Source organism: Odontesthes bonariensis, chromosome 19, assembly GCF_027942865.1.
Source record: "Odontesthes bonariensis isolate fOdoBon6 chromosome 19, fOdoBon6.hap1, whole genome shotgun sequence".
NCBI classification, from domain to species: Eukaryota; Metazoa; Chordata; class Actinopteri; order Atheriniformes; family Atherinopsidae; genus Odontesthes; species Odontesthes bonariensis.
Genome location: NC_134524.1, coordinates 18,289,577 through 18,310,295, shown reverse-complemented (window position 1 = coordinate 18,310,295; position 20,719 = coordinate 18,289,577). Strand labels below are relative to the sequence as shown.

At 42.0% G+C, this 20,719-nt stretch overlaps 1 protein-coding gene across 1 annotated transcript; it reads right to left on the bottom strand.

Annotated features, from left to right (window-relative positions):
* Window positions 1-797: 797 nt before the first annotated feature.
* On the bottom strand, window positions 798-19,079 carry LOC142369131 (uncharacterized). Its single transcript, XM_075451392.1, has 22 exons — window positions 19,052-19,079; window positions 16,135-17,459; window positions 15,130-15,191; window positions 14,718-14,756; window positions 14,309-14,614; window positions 13,813-14,099; window positions 12,846-12,988; window positions 11,900-11,961; window positions 11,559-11,662; window positions 11,211-11,381; window positions 11,094-11,128; window positions 10,637-10,801; window positions 8,570-8,704; window positions 7,927-7,965; window positions 7,698-7,838; window positions 7,109-7,194; window positions 6,979-7,002; window positions 4,398-5,938; window positions 2,575-2,682; window positions 2,212-2,499; window positions 1,672-1,910; window positions 798-1,587 (listed from the first exon to the last, which is right to left on the bottom strand). The coding sequence occupies exons 2-22, from the start codon at window positions 17,257-17,259 to the stop codon at window positions 1,495-1,497; spliced, it is 5,193 nt and encodes a 1,730-aa protein (XP_075307507.1). The 5' UTR covers window positions 17,260-17,459; window positions 19,052-19,079; the 3' UTR covers window positions 798-1,494.
* Between the last annotated feature and the right edge of the window lie 1,640 nt (window positions 19,080-20,719).

Below are 20,719 nucleotides of genomic sequence, written 5' to 3'. Positions count from 1 at the left end.
GCCACCTTCCGGTGGGATATGTGGTCAAAGGGGATTTAAAAACTCACCTCAACTAAATTAGTCTGGACTACTGATATGCGTTTTAACAAAGGTGATTTCTGTATTTTTTTCTTGAATATTGATTTATTATACAGACCTATTTTTCCCATATGGCTTGTAAACGGGAATATTTTCTCACTCTTAACATTTTTTGACAGTGTACCCTGATATTAGGCCCGTAAAATGGAGCAGGATTAGGGGCATCTCCAGTTTTACCGTTTCAATTTTCAAAGCGTTTTCCATCAAATTTAGCCTTATTTGTCCTTTTTAGGTTTTTGCTTTTGTTCTTTTGAAGAAAAAAAAAAGAAAGTGGACAGTCTTAGTTCTAAAGTTTGATCTAATAGGATATTATGACGTCACCTCGTCCTCACGGGTATTAAAATTTGGCCAATTATTTACTCAACAAAAACCACGTCACAATGCAGTGTACACTTTCACTGCTTTCATTGGACTGCAGTCACAATGCTGTTAAAATCCATCCATCCATCCATTATCTTCCGCTATTTCCGGGGACCGGGTTGTTGGGGCAGCAGCTTGAGCAGAGAGACCCAGACGTCCCTGTCCCCGGCCACTTCCTCCAGCTCTTCTGGGGGGACCCCGAGGCGTTCCCAGGCCAGCCGAGAAACATGTTAAAATACAAAATGTGCATATTTTTCTCGATATGTTGGCTTTATATTTTACGAACAAAAATCTGGTTTAAATTGACTGCAAGTAATTGCAAAAATGTTTTTATTTTTTTGACAATGATTGTAATGAAAAAATGACAGATTTAAAATGTAATACTCAACATCCGCTTGCACATACAGTAGAACCCAACACAACCAATACAAAGTATTTCTTTAGATTTTCTTTGGAGCAGCAGTGTAAATAATTTTTTTTTTTTTTAAAAAAAGGAACAGGTGACTGAAATATTCTGTTTCACACAAGAATTCGAGGAATGTTGCAGTTTTGTCACGTCACTGTCAAAAGCTTAAAAACAAAGTCTGTTCGGGACTTTTCTTGCCGAGTTTGCACAAATCAGCCGACAGATCAACGTCGGGCTTTTAAAGATCTCTGGCACTTCAACTCAGAAAGTAGAATCGGATCTTACTTTTTCCACATATTTAAAAACGCAATCAGTGGTTAAAACCCCCATAAAAACAGATTTGACGTTTAATGATCTTCATACGATCTGTATTTCACTTCCCTTGTGCTACAGTAACTGGCCTAACAAAGACAGTTTTAGAAGTATTGACTTTGCGATTTCCTGGAAAATTATCTTTAAAAAGCAATGACTCATCTTCCACTAGACCAATTTTGCATCCACCGGCTTTTACGAATTTCAAGTTTCACAAGAGCAAGGCGCATAATAGTGGGCGGTGCCTGCTATGGAGCTGACCAATCAGAGCACTCTGGGGCATTCTGGGGCACGAGGACACAAAGTGAGTTTAGCCTTTTGGCTCTTTCACAGGAAATCTAAAGTGGAAATTGGTCCAAAACTCCGCGTTGAGAACTCCGCGTTGACATTCTTGAAGGTTTCTGTTCCTCTGCCGTTTTCTTGTAATGTTTCTGAAAAAACAGAAGATGAAGGGGCAATGAGCGTGTGGTTTTTTTTTTTGTGTGCGTTGAATCCTTGCGTGTGTTTGCGCGTACCAGCAGGTTATGGCGGTGCGTTTCGCTGCAGCAGTGCAGGTCCTCCGCACTGTTCTCAATCAGGTAGAAAACGGAGCAGAGCTTACAGAAATACCCCAACGTACGGACTGTAAACTCCTCCCCGAAGGAGCGGTTCGGGTCGAACGGTGGCAGTTTGAAGTCGACAGATGCATGAGAAGACTGAGAATGAGATCGCTTCGCCCTGGGTCCGGCAAGCTCCGCCCTTTGTTTCGTATCAACTGAAGGGTAAGAGAACAAAGAGTAATCCATAAATCTTTAAAGCCTAGATCAGTTTTTACTCCACATCTAATGTAATAGACAACTGATCATTTTCCAGGCAAAAATTCAAAGAGGTTCCTCTGTTAAAGATTCTCAATTGTCTCATTTAGCTGCTTTTCAAATTCCATTGATTGTTATATGTTACTGGAAACTGAATATCTTCATAAAAAGAAGCCCCTTTCATTGTTCCCAGACAGCTGATAGAGAAATACTTTATATCAATCAGTTTGTGAGTGCAAATTGTGCGTTCGATCAAGTTACCATTAAGATCAGCTCTGACGTGTTCCTCCTGTTCCGCAAATCGGTTTGGTATCTGGTTATCAGGACACTCGGACTGTGGCTGGTGTTTGGCAGCAGCAGCCTCAACATCTTGACTCGCCGCCTCTCCCTCTGTGCTCTGCATCTCAGGTTGGACATCCCCCGGTGGTGCGGATGTGTCTCTATCCGGCTGGATTCGATTCGAGGTGGAATCCGGTGCAGGGGAAGGCAGGGACTCTTTCCCCTCTTCTTGTTTTGCGCTCACCATTTTCCCTCGAGCAGATCTTCTCACTGAAAGTAGAGACACTAAATTAGCTGGGGTTTCACGCTTTAGAGCTCCCACAGATACAGATGCGTTTGTCTTACCGGGAGTCAGTCTGGTTCTCTTCTTGGGTCGGCCTCTCCCCCTGGTTGTTGCCGCTTCCTTTTCGTCCTCCTCAATCCTTCCCACCTCATCTTCAATCATGTCCTCCGCTGAAACAACAAATCGGAGCAAGGTCTCAGACTCTTATCAACACTAAAACCTTCCACTTCATTTAGAAATGTCCTGGAGCTGACTGACATGTTAGCTCATCGGAGACACGAACCGTGAGTTCACTGAATGTCCAATTCTCTTCTCATGCAGACTCGAAACATCCTGAGTTGCCTCACATGGACTTTAAATGGAAACCGAGCCGGCAGTTAACATTTAAACAGCAAACTGCTCAACAGTCTAATCTTAAACTCTTGCCCTTTGTTTTTCAGATTTTTTTAGCTTTTAAGTGATCATTTCTACACCTTAAAGGGATAGTTCGCCTCTTTTGACATGAAGCTGTACGACATCCCATACTAGTAATATTATTTATGAACATTTTCCTACCCCCCGCTGCGTCCTGTGAGCTGAGTTAGAGCCTCGTTTTGGCGGTGAAGTAAGTAGTCCGGTGAGTTGGCTGGGGCTTCACAAATAAAGCGTTTTGCTTCTGAAAAGAATATGCATTCAAAAGAGTGATACATTTGCATCACAAAATCGTATCTTCCGAAAAAGTTACACCTCACAATCGCTTGGCACTAGGTTGCAGTATCAATGCGCGCTGCCGCCTGCCGACAGCCGCGCCTGTTTCTCGGTGTTTACTGCTCGGAAAGTTAACGTAATCATGTCTGACTACGACACCGATGATGAAGACTTCACTTTCACCACAGAGCTAAAGGGATATCTTTATGAACCAGAATATACAGATGCCGAACTTCAGAGCTACTGCTGCCACGAATGGGAACTCATCATGCCACAGACGCAAGACCTTTCAATTGATGAAGAGGCCAGTGTACCAGCTTCTGTCTGCATCACAAATCATAAAGACTTCACCGCTATCCTGAATGCTGGACCTTTTTCCACGTTCCCAAAATTAACTGGAAGAAGCGACCCAGGCCAGCTCTCCACCTCCGTTGGCATTACTGGGCGCTTCGAACAAGTGCACTCACCATTTGTCGGTCACCCTGTCTCTCACAGCTGCAGCTGTGGCTTCAACTTCAGCTGGGACCACTTCTCTGTCCCTCCTCTCTCTCTCTGCCCGTTCTAACTCCATCTGGTGAAGTTCGGCATCTGTATATTCTGGTTCATAAAGATATCCCTTTAGCTCTGTGGTAAAGGGGATGTCTTCATCATCGGTGTCGTAGTCAGACATGATTACGTTAACTTTCCGAGCAGTAAACACCGAGAAACAGGCGCAGCTGTCGGCAGGCTGCAGCGCGCATTGATACCGCAACCTAGTGCCAAGCAATTGTGAGGTGTAACTTTTTCGGAAGATACGATTTTGTGATGCAAATGTATTACTCTTTTGAATGCATATTCTTTTCAGAAGCAAAACGCTTTATTTGTGAAGGAGGGGAGTTTGTGAGTAGGAGAGAAGGTGGAAAAAAGTATTTATTTCACAAAGAGACACGTGAAAACGGGGCATATCTCAGCATGGTGTGCAGTGAGTCCCTTCAGACAGTGTTGAAGAAAAAAGGTGCAAGGTCATACTTTTGGAACTGCAGTGAGTCCAGCATGCCAGAAGCGCTGGCATTGGTCAGCGCTTGGACCAAAGCAGGGAGAATAATCACAACTCAATGTGTGCCCTGATAACCTCTCAGCAAAAAAACTAACAACATTTTTGGAAACAGCGACAGCCCTCCCCTTTGATCATTTGTAGTAATCTAATCTTTTGCCTTACCTCTTCCTGCAGTCCCTCTGTCAGACACATCTGTGGGAGTCATCAGCTTTGGAACTTGATCATCTTCCAAAGAACCTACAGTCTGACACATAGACTCCTCAACCTCATTTAAGGGCGATCCAACTCTTTTTCTCATCTTCCCGTCATCGTTAGAAACTGTTGACTTTCTCGCACTCTTGGACTCGTCTGCGCGAGGCTGATCATCAGCCAAGCAGAGTACCCGGCATTCTGCTGCTTCTGTATCATCAGCTTCTGCAGAAGTTTGTTTTCTAGTCATTTTAACGCCTCGTTTTGGTCTTTCTCTCCTCGACTTTTCTTGTCTCGTCAGTCGACCATCCTCAACTACCTCCTCTTCTGCAGCATCTAATAGTTCTAATAGTTCCTCTCCAGTTGTGTCTCTTACAACGTCACTCTTCTTTGTTGGTGGACTTTCTTTAGTGGGATCGCTATCTTCTTTCTTCGTAGTTTTCTCCCCGTTTTGTTCCTTTGAATCACTGGCAGGTGATGTCGGGTTCCCATCTTTTGTTTTCTCCTTCAAAACATCTCTCTTAGCCGCTCTTTTGTCGGTTCCTCTGGTTGATACCGTTATGATTGTCGTTTCTTTTGGGGCTCCCCCGTCTAAAATCTCGTATGCAGTCCCGTCCTCTACGCTTCCTCCACCCGACCTTTCTGACGTTGAGGTCAGCTGAACTGATTCATCAGAATCTGTTGACTCAGGGACCATTTCAACAGTACCCTCATCTATCATTTTGTATTTTCCTGGTGTGAGGTTATTTGCTTGCGTCTCGTACTTTTGAATTGTCCTGTTGCGTTTCTTTGGAGATTCCTCCTTCGCTTCACCATCGGATGTTTTGGTAATTGGGCCCCTTGTCCCGGTTGGACTGTCATCTCTTTCAGCTGTCACGCCACTGAGTCTTCCTTCCTCGTTGTTAGCCCCCGACTCTGTAGCCGCCGGCTCATCTTTTACAGAATCTTCAGTGGCTTCACTGCCAACACTGGATGTCTTGTCATCATCGGGAGTTTCAAGTTTCTGGTCATCGCCTTCTTTTTCAGTCCGATCAACAACGAAATCCAATATTTCAAAGCCATCACGCAGAGGAAATGAAGCATCCATTTCAGGTTCAGGTGAACAGGTTTCAGTGTTACCGCTTTGGTTCCCATCTTCAGATTCATCCGTTTTTGATGTTTGTACTTTCGCCTCCAACTCAACAGTTTTTGCAGCAGCCTTTGCCACTGGGTTCTTTGTGGTTTTTGCCTCCTCTCGGTTAAAGTCAGCTGACGTCTGTACAGCTGCTGCAGATGAATGGATCCCATGACCTGAGAAAGACGGATCAGAGTCCACAGGGACATCGGTTCCTGCTTTCTCCTTGTTCTTCCATGGTGCCATATCACTTGCAGTGGTGAAACTCGGTCTGGTTGTGACAGACTCAGAAATGGCAGCTGATTTAGAAGAAAAAGATTGTTCCACAATCTTTATGTCCAGTTTAGGGTTTATTTGGATAAGATTTGAGCCTTGTGAACTTTGTTTGAGGGTCTGCACACTGAAATACAATCACAAAATAGCATAACATTTTACCATATAGAAAAAAATCGAATATTTCCAATACATCCCCTATTGTCCCTGAACTTATGATTCAATTTAGGTTCAAATCCCTCAACTTTCTTTCTCTACTTCCTGTCGAGCGGCAACCAGTTAAGACCATTATCAACTAATCTTCATACATTCCTAAATAACTTAATGAAAATGGCAGAATAAAAATCAAATTACAAAAAGTTTATAGTCATTTAAGTGAAGTGAAATTTATTTATATAGCACTTTTCAGCAACAAGGCGATCCAAAGTGCTTTAAAACTGACAGACAGGAAATCCTAACACTGTAGAAGCTGCAAAAACAGAAGTTTACTTTCTGTTTCTTGTCACTTGGCTAGTTTTTAGCCTGGGAGTTGAGGCCATTGCTAAACAACAAAGATATTGACTTATCTCGCCATCTCCTGGGCGACTAGTTAACCCCTGAATTTCCCCCGACCACCTTGCCAACAGCCAACTGAAACCTTGAATGAGATGGTTTCTGATGCCTGCGGACCAGCTGGAGGGATGCTGTGCACACAAACTAATGTGAGCTGTACACCATTAGCACCAGTCATAAATGGGGGTAAACGTAGGCCCAGAGTATGGACCCGGTTTGATAAGATAACGAACCAAGAATTCCAGTTGGACTGTGTAAAAAGAGCACCATCAGAGTAGTCGTCGATCGTTTTCCAGAGAGGATCCCCAGCATATTTTTACGCTGCCTTTGCTGACTAGCAAATACTTTGTAGATATTTTGCCCTTTTGACTCTTTGACTTTGCATTTTTCCTTTAAAGAAACTCGTTGACTCCTACATCAGCACTTTATCAGAGTCATACTGGGATTGATTGACTGTTCTTAAGCTTTACTGAGCCGGGGCGTAGTTTTGTCTTTTTACAGTTGAATGTTAAATGAAAACAATTTACATCTGTTGAACTAGTGAGGGATTTGAACATGGGGGAAACTGCAATCAGTGTATTTCTGCAATGAGCAATAATAGAGTGAAATACTCACGGCCTCATATATCGAATGTTCATCCTGTAGAGAGGAAAGCAAAGGAGCTGGTCAGATAAAAACATGGAGATGTCACACTTTCAGGAACACCATGCTCAACGTCTTCCTCCGGATTTAGGTACACACATACCAAGCCGTATCTGTGAACCTCGAACGCATCGCCTGATGTGTCACCACCTGCGTTACACCACTGCATTCCGCCATCTCAATGTAGATCTAAGGCACAAAGATAGTTTGAAAGAGGTGGACGGAATTAAGACATTAGACACAGACAACATAAAAAAATACAATTAATGTTCAAGTTCAAAACAGAAACTGTGGCATGTTTGGGAAAATGTCACACGTGCAATTTCCTGTTCATCCACAAATGCTTCAGCAGTTCTGAGCTTCATAAATGAGCGGATTTACCTCCCTTCTTGTCGAATGTTATACACTGAAAGGGGGTTCTGGTTAAATAAAGCAAGGAAAAACCCAAAAGAAACTAAAGGGATGAGGAAAAATGTGGATCTGTTTTCTATGCATTTGTTTAATTTTAGTCCGGGTATCATTTATGGTCAAATTAGTATCCGTTTAAAGGTGTGCAAATGCTCTTCCAGCAATGGAAAGTAGGGCCCAAACCTGGGTAAGGTGCCCCCAAAATGTCTGCGAGAATCTTATATTAGTCCTGCAGCGGCAATAGTGTCAGTAAAATGTTAAAACCGCGGTTGCGTTTGTCGTACATAGTTGGCGAGTGGCAGGAAGCTGACAAAGGAGGCGATGGACGCCACTACTTCCAAGACCCTTTTGACAAGCTCCACAGATGTCTTCGTAATGTTCACGCACAAAAGCCGCTCCTCCAAAGACTCCAGCTCTCGGACATGCTGAAAACAAAAAAAAAAAAAAAGGTCGAACTTCAGCGTTTAATGCGTTCACTTTACAGCTGACCTTCATAAAAGACGAGAGACTTACAGCATTGCTCCATTTCATTAGATGTCTGTAGAGGTTGACCTGCAGAGACAACAACAAGACTTTGAATGTCACATCAATGTCATGAATATTTTCAACGTCGTTCTATTTGAATTTACCGATAACCAGTTTTTAATTTTGTTCTTATATAATTCTTGTGTTCGCGTTGTTTTGCAGTGTTTCGTGGACAGAATTAAGGAGAGCTTTGGATAAAACCTACATATTAAAAAGTAGCACTTGGGCCTTTTGAGCTTCCAGAGTTAAATTCGCTTGCACGTAAATACAGAAAACCTGTCATGTCAAAAGGCAACCCTTCAGTATTAGAAACATTCAAACAAGCAAAAAAACTTTGACATGTTCGAGAAACTTTCAAGATGCCGCATCACCACTGTAACTGGAGAAAGCTGTTTTTTTTCTAGTTTATCCGCAATGTAATAAAAAAGTAAACCTAAAAACAGATTTATTCTGACTACATTAGAACTAAACTGCAGTGTGTGTTTTCCCCTAAAGAACGGTCCTTTGTGGAGAAAGAAAAATGTTTGGATTAGGCTTTCAGATGCGGGACCCAAATATCTCATCTGAGTAAAGGAGGCAAGCATACCAGCCCCAAGTGCTCTCTCCATTGCTCTCCCAACGCTTTTCATACCTCATTCGATCCAGGATGTGTGTCCTGTAAGACGAAGTGGACGGTGACAACGCTGTCTCTGACCAAAACTGGATTTCTGATGCTATCTCGGGCAAATGTGCAGCACATGTTCCAGTTGTCAAAATACACAAAGGCCTGAAGGTAAGGAGAGAAGAGGGAAACAAGTAATGACAGGAGATGCATTTTTTCTTCTTCTTTTTTTTTTTTAGGAATTGCATGATATCCTTCAATGATTATTATTGACCAGGGAAAAGCAATGATTTAAACTGTTAAAATCCAACTTTTTCCGTGTCTTGGTTTTAGGCTATTTTATGCACAACATACAATCTTGTGCTAAAGTCTTGAACCATCCCCTCATTTATATTTAGCTTCCAAGCAGCCAGACTTTTTGTAACTTTTTAAAGTGGTCTTGAGCAACAGTTCCCCAGGCTTTCAGAAGGTGTTTCTACGGACACTGGCTGCTTTTCACTCATTTATTTTAGTATAGTCCTGAGATCACCATTTTTCAGAGGAATGTGGGTCTTTTTTTGTTTGTTAAAAACTTTAAAATGTAATCTTTAGGCACTTTGTTATTATGAGCCTGTTAGGAAGACACAATTTGTTCCCATTTATTTACTTGCATCTACAAAAAAGGAAGCGGCAGGCCTGAAAAAGATCTCTAGCAGCAGATGAACAGCATCTGAAAGTGATGTCCTTAAAATTTAAGGAAGTTCCTGCCAAAACCTGAGTTGCAAGAAATGAGACAAGAAGTGGACTTAAAATCTGTGGCAACAGCTCTTATGGAGTTCTTCCCAGAGCCCGGAGCTCAACATTATTGAAGCAGTGTGGGATCATCTCGACAGAGAACGGAACAAAAGGCAGCCGACATCCAAAGAAGAGCTGTGGGATGCCCTTCAAGAAGCCTGCAGAACTATTCCTGAAGACGACTTAAAGAAATGACAAGAAAGCTTGTTTCAGGGGGTTCAGGCTGTGTTGAAGAATAAAAATGCCAAATATTGACTCTTAAAGCTAGTTTGAGTTCTGTATTTTTCCTTTTTTTTTCTTTTTTACTGTATTTAAATTTTTGCTTGCACACATTTCAATACATTGCTGCAACCATCTCCTGTTTTACTGGAAATGTATAAAAATGAGAGGTGGCACAAGACTGTTACCATCTACTGAATTACAATCATAAATGCCAGAATTTGACTATATTCTTGGACAGTTTTTGTAGATTCCAGTTTGGATTAAGGTAAACCATTTAACAACATGAACCACAAGATGGAAGATGGACCACTTCATTTCAAAGGAAACCACTGTAGGGTCAATGGATTCTACACACTGCTCCTTTAAGGACTTAAGCCTGGTTTATAGTCAGTAACGCAAGACGCAACGCAAGACGCAACGCAAGACGCAACGCAAGCCCTTGCGCGGTTGCAAGCCCCCCCTTGCGTGCTTGCGTGTGTCACCTCAATTTTCTAAACTTTACGCAAGACGCAAGCACAAGCCACTGGCTGTGTTCGAAACCGCCTACTACTTGAAAACGGCATACTCATCAATCTGACAGTATGCAGAGCGTTTACACACAGTGCACTTCACTCCTGTCCGAGCCCAAATCAGCCAGCCTGAAAAGCTGATTTCCCTTAAGCTATAAACTCTGTAAATATATAACTTTAGCAACATTTGAAACATTTAAAGGCGAGAAAGTAGTCGTTTAGACCCCCAAGGTGTTGAAAATCTGACAAAATACCGGCTATTTACAAGAAGAAGAAGCATGAATCCACTCGAAGAGGTCCTGGCGGTGAATTTGCTTTCATCATAGTAGGCTTGTCATTGAAAAAACCCGCTACTCCACCTACTGTCCTGGCGGTGAATCGCCACGCAGCACACGCAAGCGCCGACAAAGCAAAATGAAGTATAAACGTCTCGAGCCATTAACATACGCGCAAGACGCAAGCGCAAGGGCAGTTAAAAGAAGTATAACTCAGCCTTTAATAATGGAAATGTTCTTGTGTGGCAGCACGCCCCCTGAAATTCCTCCCAAAGCTTTATTTAATGAACAAAAACTGCAAACACAGCGTAACTTACCCTCCTCTGCATTGTGAAGACGATGACGTTATGGAATGAAGGACAATAGTTCTGTTTGGGGAAATATGGCCCCACCAGCTTAACAATGCTGCTGAAGGTGTAGTCTCCTTCAGGCAAACCAGTCAACATGATGGTGGAGAACATAGAAGCTCGAGGGGCCGCTTTCTGCAGGATGCAGGGTTTAAAGATAAAAGGCTCACTTTTAAGACAACGGGAGCGGAGAAAAAAAAAAAAAAAAAAAAAAAAAAAAATCACAAAATCCTACACAATGAGCTTCCTTGTGTAACTCAAAAAAAACCCCATTACTGATGATTTTTTGCAGTAATTCAACTTAACGGAACGTTTTGAAATCAGTTTGCAGAAAAAATTCACTTAAAAATTTCAAAAAGTATTAATTATTGGATAGATTCTGATAAATATGCAACTGAAAATTGGGTGCATAGAAAAATTTGCTCACCTCAATGTCATCCATCCCCTTGACTGTTAGATAATCTAGGAGTCAACAATGAACAGTGTAACTTGATCTCGGTCACTTGTTTTATTTACTTTTTTTACTTATTACTTTTATCTTTACCTGGGACGTAGAACGAAGGAATCGCAGTTGGTAATAAGTAGGGAGCAGCTGTCATGGAGAGCCAAAATGGCGGAGCGCTGCCCTCTGGGATGTCATATTTTGCTTTCTGGACGACTGCTCCGGAAGCAGTATCATTTCTGTCGGGCATGGCCTTGTCTGGTTGTTTTGATGCTGCACAAAACAATCAATACATTTTTTTAAAAAGTGGTGGGATTTGGGATCAATACACACACAACCTGCTGCAAAATACATCCTAACTGAATCCCTATTCCAAACCCATTTACTGGCTCTCAATCTTTTCATGGGATTTCTTTTTTTTTTTTTTTAAATAAGAAGTCTCCAACTTACATTTTTGTTTGGTTTTTGCCCCCGTTTGGTGCTTCGACTTCAAGGCTTTTGTCTTTCTCGTGCAAGCAGCTTTGGTTGTGCTCTTGGAAGGCACAGTGGTTTTTCTGTGAAGAAGGAGAGTAAAAAGCGGTCGGTGGGGTGAATACTGGAGAAACGGAAGATCTGACAGTTTTGATGCATCATGATACGGCTGCACCTGGTAGCAATGTTGTTGTTTTTCTCATTTAAACTATATGAACGACAAAAAGGAAATAAACCTGAATATCCGCAGCAAATACATTGATAAAAACAAGGTAAAACTTCAACAAGTGTTAAAAAGCTCTCTACTGAAGCATACTTACTTTTTAGAAGTTTTTTTCTGTTCTTTTGAAGAAGTCGGAGGGGGCTTCTTAGATACAACAGACTGTAATTAAAAATGAATTTTAAATAATGAATCTGACATGTCATTGTTAAAGTTTGTCAATGTCTCTGCTTCCTCCTGCTGCTTCCTGCTTTATTCGCTTTTAAATCATTCTACTTCTTCTTCCACAAGTCTTGGATATGATTTTATTCTTTAAGTGAACCGGGACTTTTTGAATAATTTTCATGCTTTTTACAACTTATCCGACCAGCCAGCGACTACAGTCCTCTCAACTTGCCCGAAGGAGTAATCCAAACAATCATGAAACGCTCCCAATGGAATCCACTGGTAAGAAGTCCACATTTCCTTCCAAAGGAAAGGGTGAAAAAACTGCTACTTACAACTTCAAGCTAAATGATACCGTGTCTTTTCCAAGACTCTGCAAGCTGTTGGTATCCATGGAGGATACGTAACTCACCCGGAATAAAGTTAAAAAACAGATTTTTACCACTGTCAGAGCCAACTGTGACTGAGTGTAACAGACAGAGACGGTACAAAGCAGCAGATGGACAGAATAACTGTGCCGTGTGTCGAGGTCAAAGATACTCTTGTGCTTGGAGACGGAGCCGTATCTAATATACAGATAAACAGAATAGCTACTTGCAGCTATCCATGCGCCACTGTCTCTGACATCACAAAACTACTACCTGAGGTACTGGAAAAACACCAAGGGAGGACAAACTAATTCAGCCGGCTGCTTCAGTTGAACACATGGCTGTCCAAAGTCTGTGAGTCCAGAGGACTGCATTTCATTGAGAAAGCACTGTAGAAATGTGCCTGCATGGAAAGCTTTTGTTGCAGCTATTAAGCATATCTGTTGATTCTTGAACTTTTGTCACTGTCAGATAAGACGTATCGAGAATTTGGCTAAATAGAAATATATCAACCTTAAGCCTTGCAGTAGACTTTGCCTTGCTCTTCTTCGCTTTCAGCAACTTCGTGGTTGACTCCAGCTTGGCTGCCTTGGAAGAGGATGGCAAGGATGTTGACGTCATTTTGGCCAGCTCGGCCAGTAAAAGAGACTGGACAGCTGGAAGAACAAAGACACAGGGAGTCAAACTATTGTGGTTTTCAAGCCTGAAAAAGGTTTTACTTGGTCACTGAAGGAATTTTATGTGATCAATAAATAAAGACTCATGCAGGGAAACTGATTGGGGAAAATCGTCATAATCAATAAATAATTGAATTACTTTGGATATAAACGTTGGCTTTATTCTGTGTAAATATAAGAGATGCATAAAGCTCCTCAGCCAGTCCTTTAAGAAAATCCCAATCTGGTTCTCCTCAACTCAACCTATACACACACATTGTTTAGAGGTAACCTGTGGTCTCAGGAAGCTGCAGAAGCTCTGAAGGGGTGCTTTAACTAAAAAGCTGTCTTCTTCCCGTAAGCAAATAATCTATCTTCCTCAATGAACCTACTCTCATTCTGACAAAGCAAAGAGCTCTGCTAGGAACACGGTCTTTGATTTCTTCAGTGATATTAAGCAAAATTCATCACGCCTGTTGGGGTTGTGTGTCCGAGAAAGGCATCAGCAGCACTGGAGCACCACAGGGGACCGAATTCTCACAATTTCTCTCCACTCCGTACACTTCAGACTTCAAGTACAACTCGGTCCTGGTATCTCCAGAAGTACTCAGATGAGTCTGCAGTTAGCGGGTGTATCAGTGATGGACAAAAGAGTGAGTTCAGGGAACCAGTCAATAACTTTGTGGTATGGTGTGGAAGCAATAGCCACATCATGTAAGCAAACAAAATGTAGGAAATGATTGTATTTTTTATTTTTTTGAAGACCAGAAGAAGTAGCACTTTAGCCTACATGGAGATTATAAAATGTTTGCGATTTGTCATACCTGGTGTTTGCACCACTCTCTTTACCAGTCTCTTCACCCTGTTCAACCTCTTTCGTTGAGAGAGTGATTCCCCTATGGATGATAGTTTCTCACTGCCTCTCCTTAATGGAGATTTTTCCTTGTCACTTCTACTCGGTGATGACCGTCGCTCGCAGCTCCCCCTTGGAGATGACCGTCTTTCATCTCTTCTCCCAGATGAGAGTTGTCTCTCACGGCTCGTGGAACGCGCTCGACTGCGAGAGGAGGAAGGCCGACCGTACCACGGGGACAGAGAGCGAGACTGCGTCCTAAGAGAAGAGGGTAAGGGAACGGATCGCGTGAGTTGAAAACAGCAACAACGTTTCACTGCAGAAATTCAGGAAAATAGGCAGAGAGGACAATTATCTAAATGTTAAATGACAGTCTACATTCAGACTACTTCACAATCCACTGTTGAGCTAAATTTCCCTCCTTTGTCTGCGTCATTTCACATCAAAATCCCCAAACACACACAGACCTGTGAGCGCGTCCGGAGCTGTGTGGTGATCGGCTGCTGCGTTTCTCTCTTCTATCGCTGGAGCCACGACGGCAGCGGGGGCTGTGCGAACGGGGACGGGAACTGCTGGGGGATTCGTCCCAACTGCAGTGGCGAAGTGGGCTGCGAGAGCAGGAACGACTGTGGGCCTTGTGCCTTCTACCCTCTAAGGAGCGACGGCGTGGGCTTCGGGAGCCGGAGCGGCTCTCGTGCTTGGTTTTTTGGTGACCACGTCGGGAGGTCCGGGCACGAGTTGAGGACGAGGTCTTTGCATTTTTACCCAAAGCACTTGAAAGAACAGTGAACGAGAAAAGCACAGTTGAGTAACAGAAAAGGAAACTTTCAAAGATCAGGAGGGTACTTGTTGGGCTCTGAATACAAAGAAATTCACCTCAGGAATTGCCGTACCTCACCATCCCACTCTGGGTGTCTATGAGGGAAAAACAAAAGAAATCAAATCTATCACAGCTACTTAAAGTGCAGAAAGGTCACACCAGTCCTGTGATTTCTATAGAACAAAAACAGGTATCATTAACTCTAAATGAACTAAGTTCCAGCAGATTCTGTACAGTGTGCGTTTGAAGACGATAGTTCAAAGTTGATCCTTTACTTCAGCAGATTGTAAAGTTGCTTTCACTTATCAATAAGGTGGGAACACTTGAACAGAAGCAGTTCAGAACACAGAATTCTAAAGAAAAAGGTTAAAGCATGTCATAATCCCTGAATCGTAGACCTTGTTTATTCGTTAACACTCACGAGATTAGGATGTTTGAAAGAAAAGTTTAAAAGAAGAAAGGACTGACTTTTTCCGGAGGAGTCTGCAGTTGTCCAGGTGAAGGTTTGTATTCTGGTGCGAGAGCCAAACCTAATGATCAAAACAACAAACAGAGTCCTCAAAGTCACCACAACTGTCATCCGTTTCAATGACGCCAAGGCCATTCTTTAAAAATGAAAATGCAAACATATTCCACTGAACTTCATTGCAGGCATAAAAGTTAAGATTACAACGATTATTTCATTCAAGTTCACCTGCGACTTCCAAGCTAAAGACTGGGAAATCAGCTCATAGCTCCGGTTAAACAGTGCTCATGAAAATGATGCATTAATGTGGACATCACTTAATTTCTTTCTTTATTTATTCATTCATTTTTTATTGCAGCTGATTGGCTCATTTAAAGGCTGCCATGTCTTTATCATGAATCATTACAAATACAGAAGTACACACTGTCGGTAAAACACCAACATTAGAAATGGTTTTCTAGACCCAAGGTATATTTTGTGTCTGGATCTTCGGTTTTGGCAGTCTCAAACTTTCCTGAGGTTTGACAAAGGTCACCTCAGGAGTCAGGTTTGGATCAGGACAAAACACACAATCTGATACATTACAGAAAGAAGAGAGCCACATTGTGAGATGTGGTTCCCAAGACAGGAAAAACAACAAAGACAGATAGTAATATCTGATATATTACATTATCTAAGATATTAGATAAGACATAATAGCATTTTGTTGGTCTGACTCTATGAAAACATTGCAACCCTTCGGATGATAAATATTTAGCGGCAAATGGCATCATGCGACGTCATGAAACAGTTAGTATAGAATACATCAAACATGTGTGAAGAGGGATAAACAGTTACTTCCAATACTTACAATCCAGGACCAAAAAAAGATTTGAAAGAACCAAAATTAGAACTTGCTTTAAAAGAAAAAAAAAAAAAAAAAGGAAAAGAGTCAGATAAAGAGATGAAAAAGAAAAGCATTTCTTAAATGGAGAGAGAACAGAGTGTAGCTGTTCACTCGTGTTTACCTTCATGAGAGCACATCTTTTGTTACACAGAGAGCAGGTATGTGGAAACACTCTTGGTGCGGCCGCAGCGTAGTCATGAATATTGGCCAGCGTTGGCAGACCCTTGGAAACTGCCACCTTAGCTGGAAGCTGCCTGCCGGCAGGTGGCACGTGTGTGGTCTTCATCACATTGGGTGACACCGCAGGTACATCGACAGTCGTCGGGATGAGAGAAGGTGGGGAAGCAGGGTTTGCAGCAGATAAAACTTGAGGGCGCAAACTTTTCCTCTTTTGTGACGCTGACGTCTTCTGTTGCTGCTCCCCGTGCTTCAGCAGAGTGTTTCGCTTCGCCTTTTGTTGCGTGTGCAGCTGTTTTGTTGGCTGCTTACTCATCTTCTTTGATCTTTTCCCTCGGGTTTTACTTTCACCTTCGTTGCAAGTGTGGTCATTGCTGCCAATGGGCACGAGGCCAGGACATTCAGCCCAAACGCCATGGACCACAGTACAGGATGGTTGGGTTTTTGATGTTAACAGGCAGTCTGGCTCGGCCTCCTTCACAGGAAGAGACCTGGAAACTTCAGAGCCCAACTGATCGGGTGCTGTACTTTTTTGCATTGGCTCTCTTCTGAAGCTATTGGCACTGTAAGCGCCCCACTCTAACATGCCTCCACTTCCACAACTATCAGCTCTACTGGTCCTTCCAATCTCATCCGACTGGAGCACCGATTGAACAGCGGTTGTTGCTCCTCTGGCTTTATGAACGCGAAACTGCCGCAGGATGAAAGGCAAGTTGTCAGGGGTGACCTGATCTTCAGGGTAAGAGAGGAGATCTTCCAAGTCCTCTTTTTCAAGTCCAAAGCTCTGAAGGATGTTTGCAGCTGATTCTGGAGTATAGTTGGGTTGATTGGACTCCGTATGGCCAACAGATTTGTCCTGCATTGGCAAAACTAGCTGCTGAGGAATTGCTCCCCCTAAGTTGGTAGAGCTTGTAGATGAAGCTCCATATAAGCTGAAACTGGACCCAGGTACAAGGTCAGGACATGGCCCATGAGGGTCCCTCTGCATTTGTCCACTGAAGGGTCCATAATTCCCTCGATGGAAACTTTGTTTCCCAGAAGCAAGTGAGGTATAAAAGGGATGGGACATAGCGCTGGCGATCTTCAGAAGTTCAGGAGATTGATAGGCCACGTAGGAGAAGAAGATTATGTTCTGGGTGAGCACAGAGATGGTCTGTTCGAGTTTGCCATCAGCAGAGTTGTGGCTTGTCCCCCAACAACATGAGCATTGTTAATTTCCATCAAGGACAGCAGGATTTTCCACTGAGCCTACCACGAAGAAGCAGCTCCCTGATGGAAAAAAAGACAGATTATGAATTAAAAGAGGACGATAACTTCTCAGATGAGCAAAAAACATCTTCCTGCGCGTCCATTTTTCTGTCTCCAGAACAAAGCAAGTAAGAACTAAAATGAGAGATAAGAGAAGTCGCATCTGATAGCGGGGCGTATAACATCCCACCAATGGAAATTTATTTGCCATAGTTCACATAACATGAAATGCCTCAGATGAGCATTAAAACACCCTGAGGCTGTCTAAATAAGGATGAACTTTCAGCCAACTTTAAATAAAAACCTTTTAAGTTTGGGATTAGATAGTGTGGTGTAGGCGGTGATTTTGCACACTTACTGGGACAAACCCCCCCCCTTCTGCTTACTCTCTGATGCACTTGTAATTTGCTTTAACAACTTGTCCGAGGACTTAAGCACACCTGCTTTAGGTTAACTACAAATGCCCTCTTCAATTCTGTACCCTTACTTCTCAGTTTGCACATGCTTGATTCCTACACTCGAGAGGTGACACCCTTTCATCAGAGCCACCATTTTAAACCAATGCCAGTTAAATATGAAGTGTGACACAGCTGCATCATAAAACCATTATTTAGTTTCGTGTAACAGAGCATATATTAACTTTTACTTCCTTCAGTGTAGGACTGATGTGCCACGACTCCTTCAGAAGTTGAATGGAGGCGAGAGGAATCGAGGAGGCGGGAATCAAACAAACGAGGTGAGCCTTTTTCCTCCTCGACTCTGATTAAGACACGGCAGCACTGTGATGGGATGCTGGTATTGGGAGACAGGCTAAAAGAAGATAAAACTTCAAAACAACTCTAAATATCAGTTTACTGCATTTGGGGCGAGATAGCTAATTGGTGGGTACGAGGCAAAAATGGAAAAACAAACAAAAACAAAGCAGCCAGGCTTGAGATTAACAATCCATTCATTCTGACTGTACCCCACTTATTGATTTCAGAGGCATGTTTGTAGATCCGGGGTAATCAGGGTCTATGTTATGCAGATATACTTCACCAAGTAAGACACTGACTACTCAAAAGTATTTCACATCCCACTCCCCTCCATCACCTTCTATGAATTTATTAGAACATTTTTGGGACATCCAACATGGGCAGTATGAACGCACCAAAAATTCCTCTCTTTACAATAAAGTGAACAAACAAGCAGATTTTTTTTTTTTCATACTTAAAACACTTGCTTGTTAAACACCAAGCCTACTATCGTTGCATAGAAAATTCCAACTTATTTGATATTATTAATTTATTCTGACTGTATTTGCTACATAATTTGCTGACAACTGCTTGACCTAAGGTTTGGATGACAATTAATTGATCATGTTCAGATGCATGCCTCCACGTTTAACAGCAAAAACAAAAAAATCTGTGAAAAGTCCACTCAACAACTGGTTAGTTTATGGGGATGTTACCAAAAGGAGTCTCGAGCTAGTAATCGCTACCTTTAGCCCTCCTCGTGCTGTTCGGTAACTGACGGCACAGCAACTGCAGGCTACACGACACAGCGTGCCTTTGCACTCTTAAAACGTTTTTATTTAGTAACAGGTTGAACACTTTATTCCTTTTAGAACTTACCCTCATGTTACTCTCTTTCTTCTTCTTCTTCGGTTGAGTTAAGTGGCAGTAATCTGCTTAATAGGAGCATTACAGCCCCCTATTGGACTGGAGTGTTGGTTGATAAATAAATAAATCCATCGTGAATAAAATAAATAAAAGAGAGTGTTCTACTTCAGCACTCTGATTACTAGGTTCTACATATGTCAACTTTATTTAGGTATCTTATAACATAAATATATCATCTCGTTACACGTTTGATAGTTTAAGGTAGATGGCGGTGCTAATACTGTTTGATGCCAATCTTTGCGCATGTGTTTCTTGATAGAGTTTTCTCTTCAGACTTACTTGATATGGTTTCAGTTGAATTGTATTTCATACAATTATAGCTTGGTAAAAACGTATATTTCTTCATCATACTGTACACCTACATGGGCTGGTATGCTGGTGGGCTGGTAAGAAATTACCATTTTTTTTGTTGCAGTTGGTAAAGTGAATGAAATACTTCTCCTGTTTGCATGATGAGAGATGAAATACTGTCAGAAGAAATGATTACATTGTGTATTTTTTTCCCCTCTCTTCCGCTCACAGTAGTGCTGGCAACATTTCTATAAATTCTGTTGAAAAAAGTGATGAATGTTGTTGTATCTCTTTTGAACAGATATATTTCAGGAGCCTTTGAACAATCACTGAATAGATTTAAAAACAACTTATCCAGATGACTAAGATAACTCTGCTACTATTGTTCATGGCAGTGAGCATCCATCTTTTCTTTTTTCAGGGTTCATACACATTTTGACCAAAAGATTTCCATGACTTTTCCAAGACTTTTCCATGACTTTAAACAAAATTTCCATGACCAAACATTTGGTGAAAACTCGGTGCATACATCAAAAAGTGATCAAATGTTGTATTAAAACTAACAATGAGAATTCCAAAGCATACAGTATTATCTCAAATGACACAAATGAATGAGAGACAATAGTTTGATTAAAAGAATAAACATTTATAGATTCAAGTTCAGAAGCAGGTGCGTGTTACGATTGCGCCCCCTGCCCCCATCCCTCAAGTGGATCTGTCCATACCGCCATTACAGGATCTCCGCGGATCCTTAAAAAGTATTAAAAAGTCTTAAATAAAAAATACTTTTTTTAAGGTCTTAAAATGTCTTAAATTTCGCCGATTTTCGAAGAGTGGCATTAAATTTCATCTGGGCGGAATGAAAGAATGATATGCCTGGAGAGAGCTTTTGTGTGTGCGCCAGTACTTCCGGTGATTTGACAGCTAGGGCGTCAGGTTAGGGCCAGTGGCCGTAAACAAAGGTTATAGCCGAGAAGAAAGATGATAATATAACGTAGCTAAAAAGACTAGCTTTCTTCAGTAGCCCAATGCTTACCAATTTAGCAAGCCTAGCAGCCTCGTTGCTAATGCTAGCCGCCGTAACGTTAGCAACCATACCCGACGTCAAGGAGTTGGCTGAGTAGGTTATGGAAGGGCTGGCAGAGTTAACTTCATAATGGGTGAGTGCAGGTTTCATTCACTTGTTTTCATTCTTTCACAGGATTGATTCACTTGATTGGTTTATCCGATTGCTGGCCGTCTATGGTTGCTATGGCCAACTTTTCAGTAGTATTCAGCGTATGCCTGCTTATAATTTGCGAGTATTTGTTTTTAAAGCATATACATTAT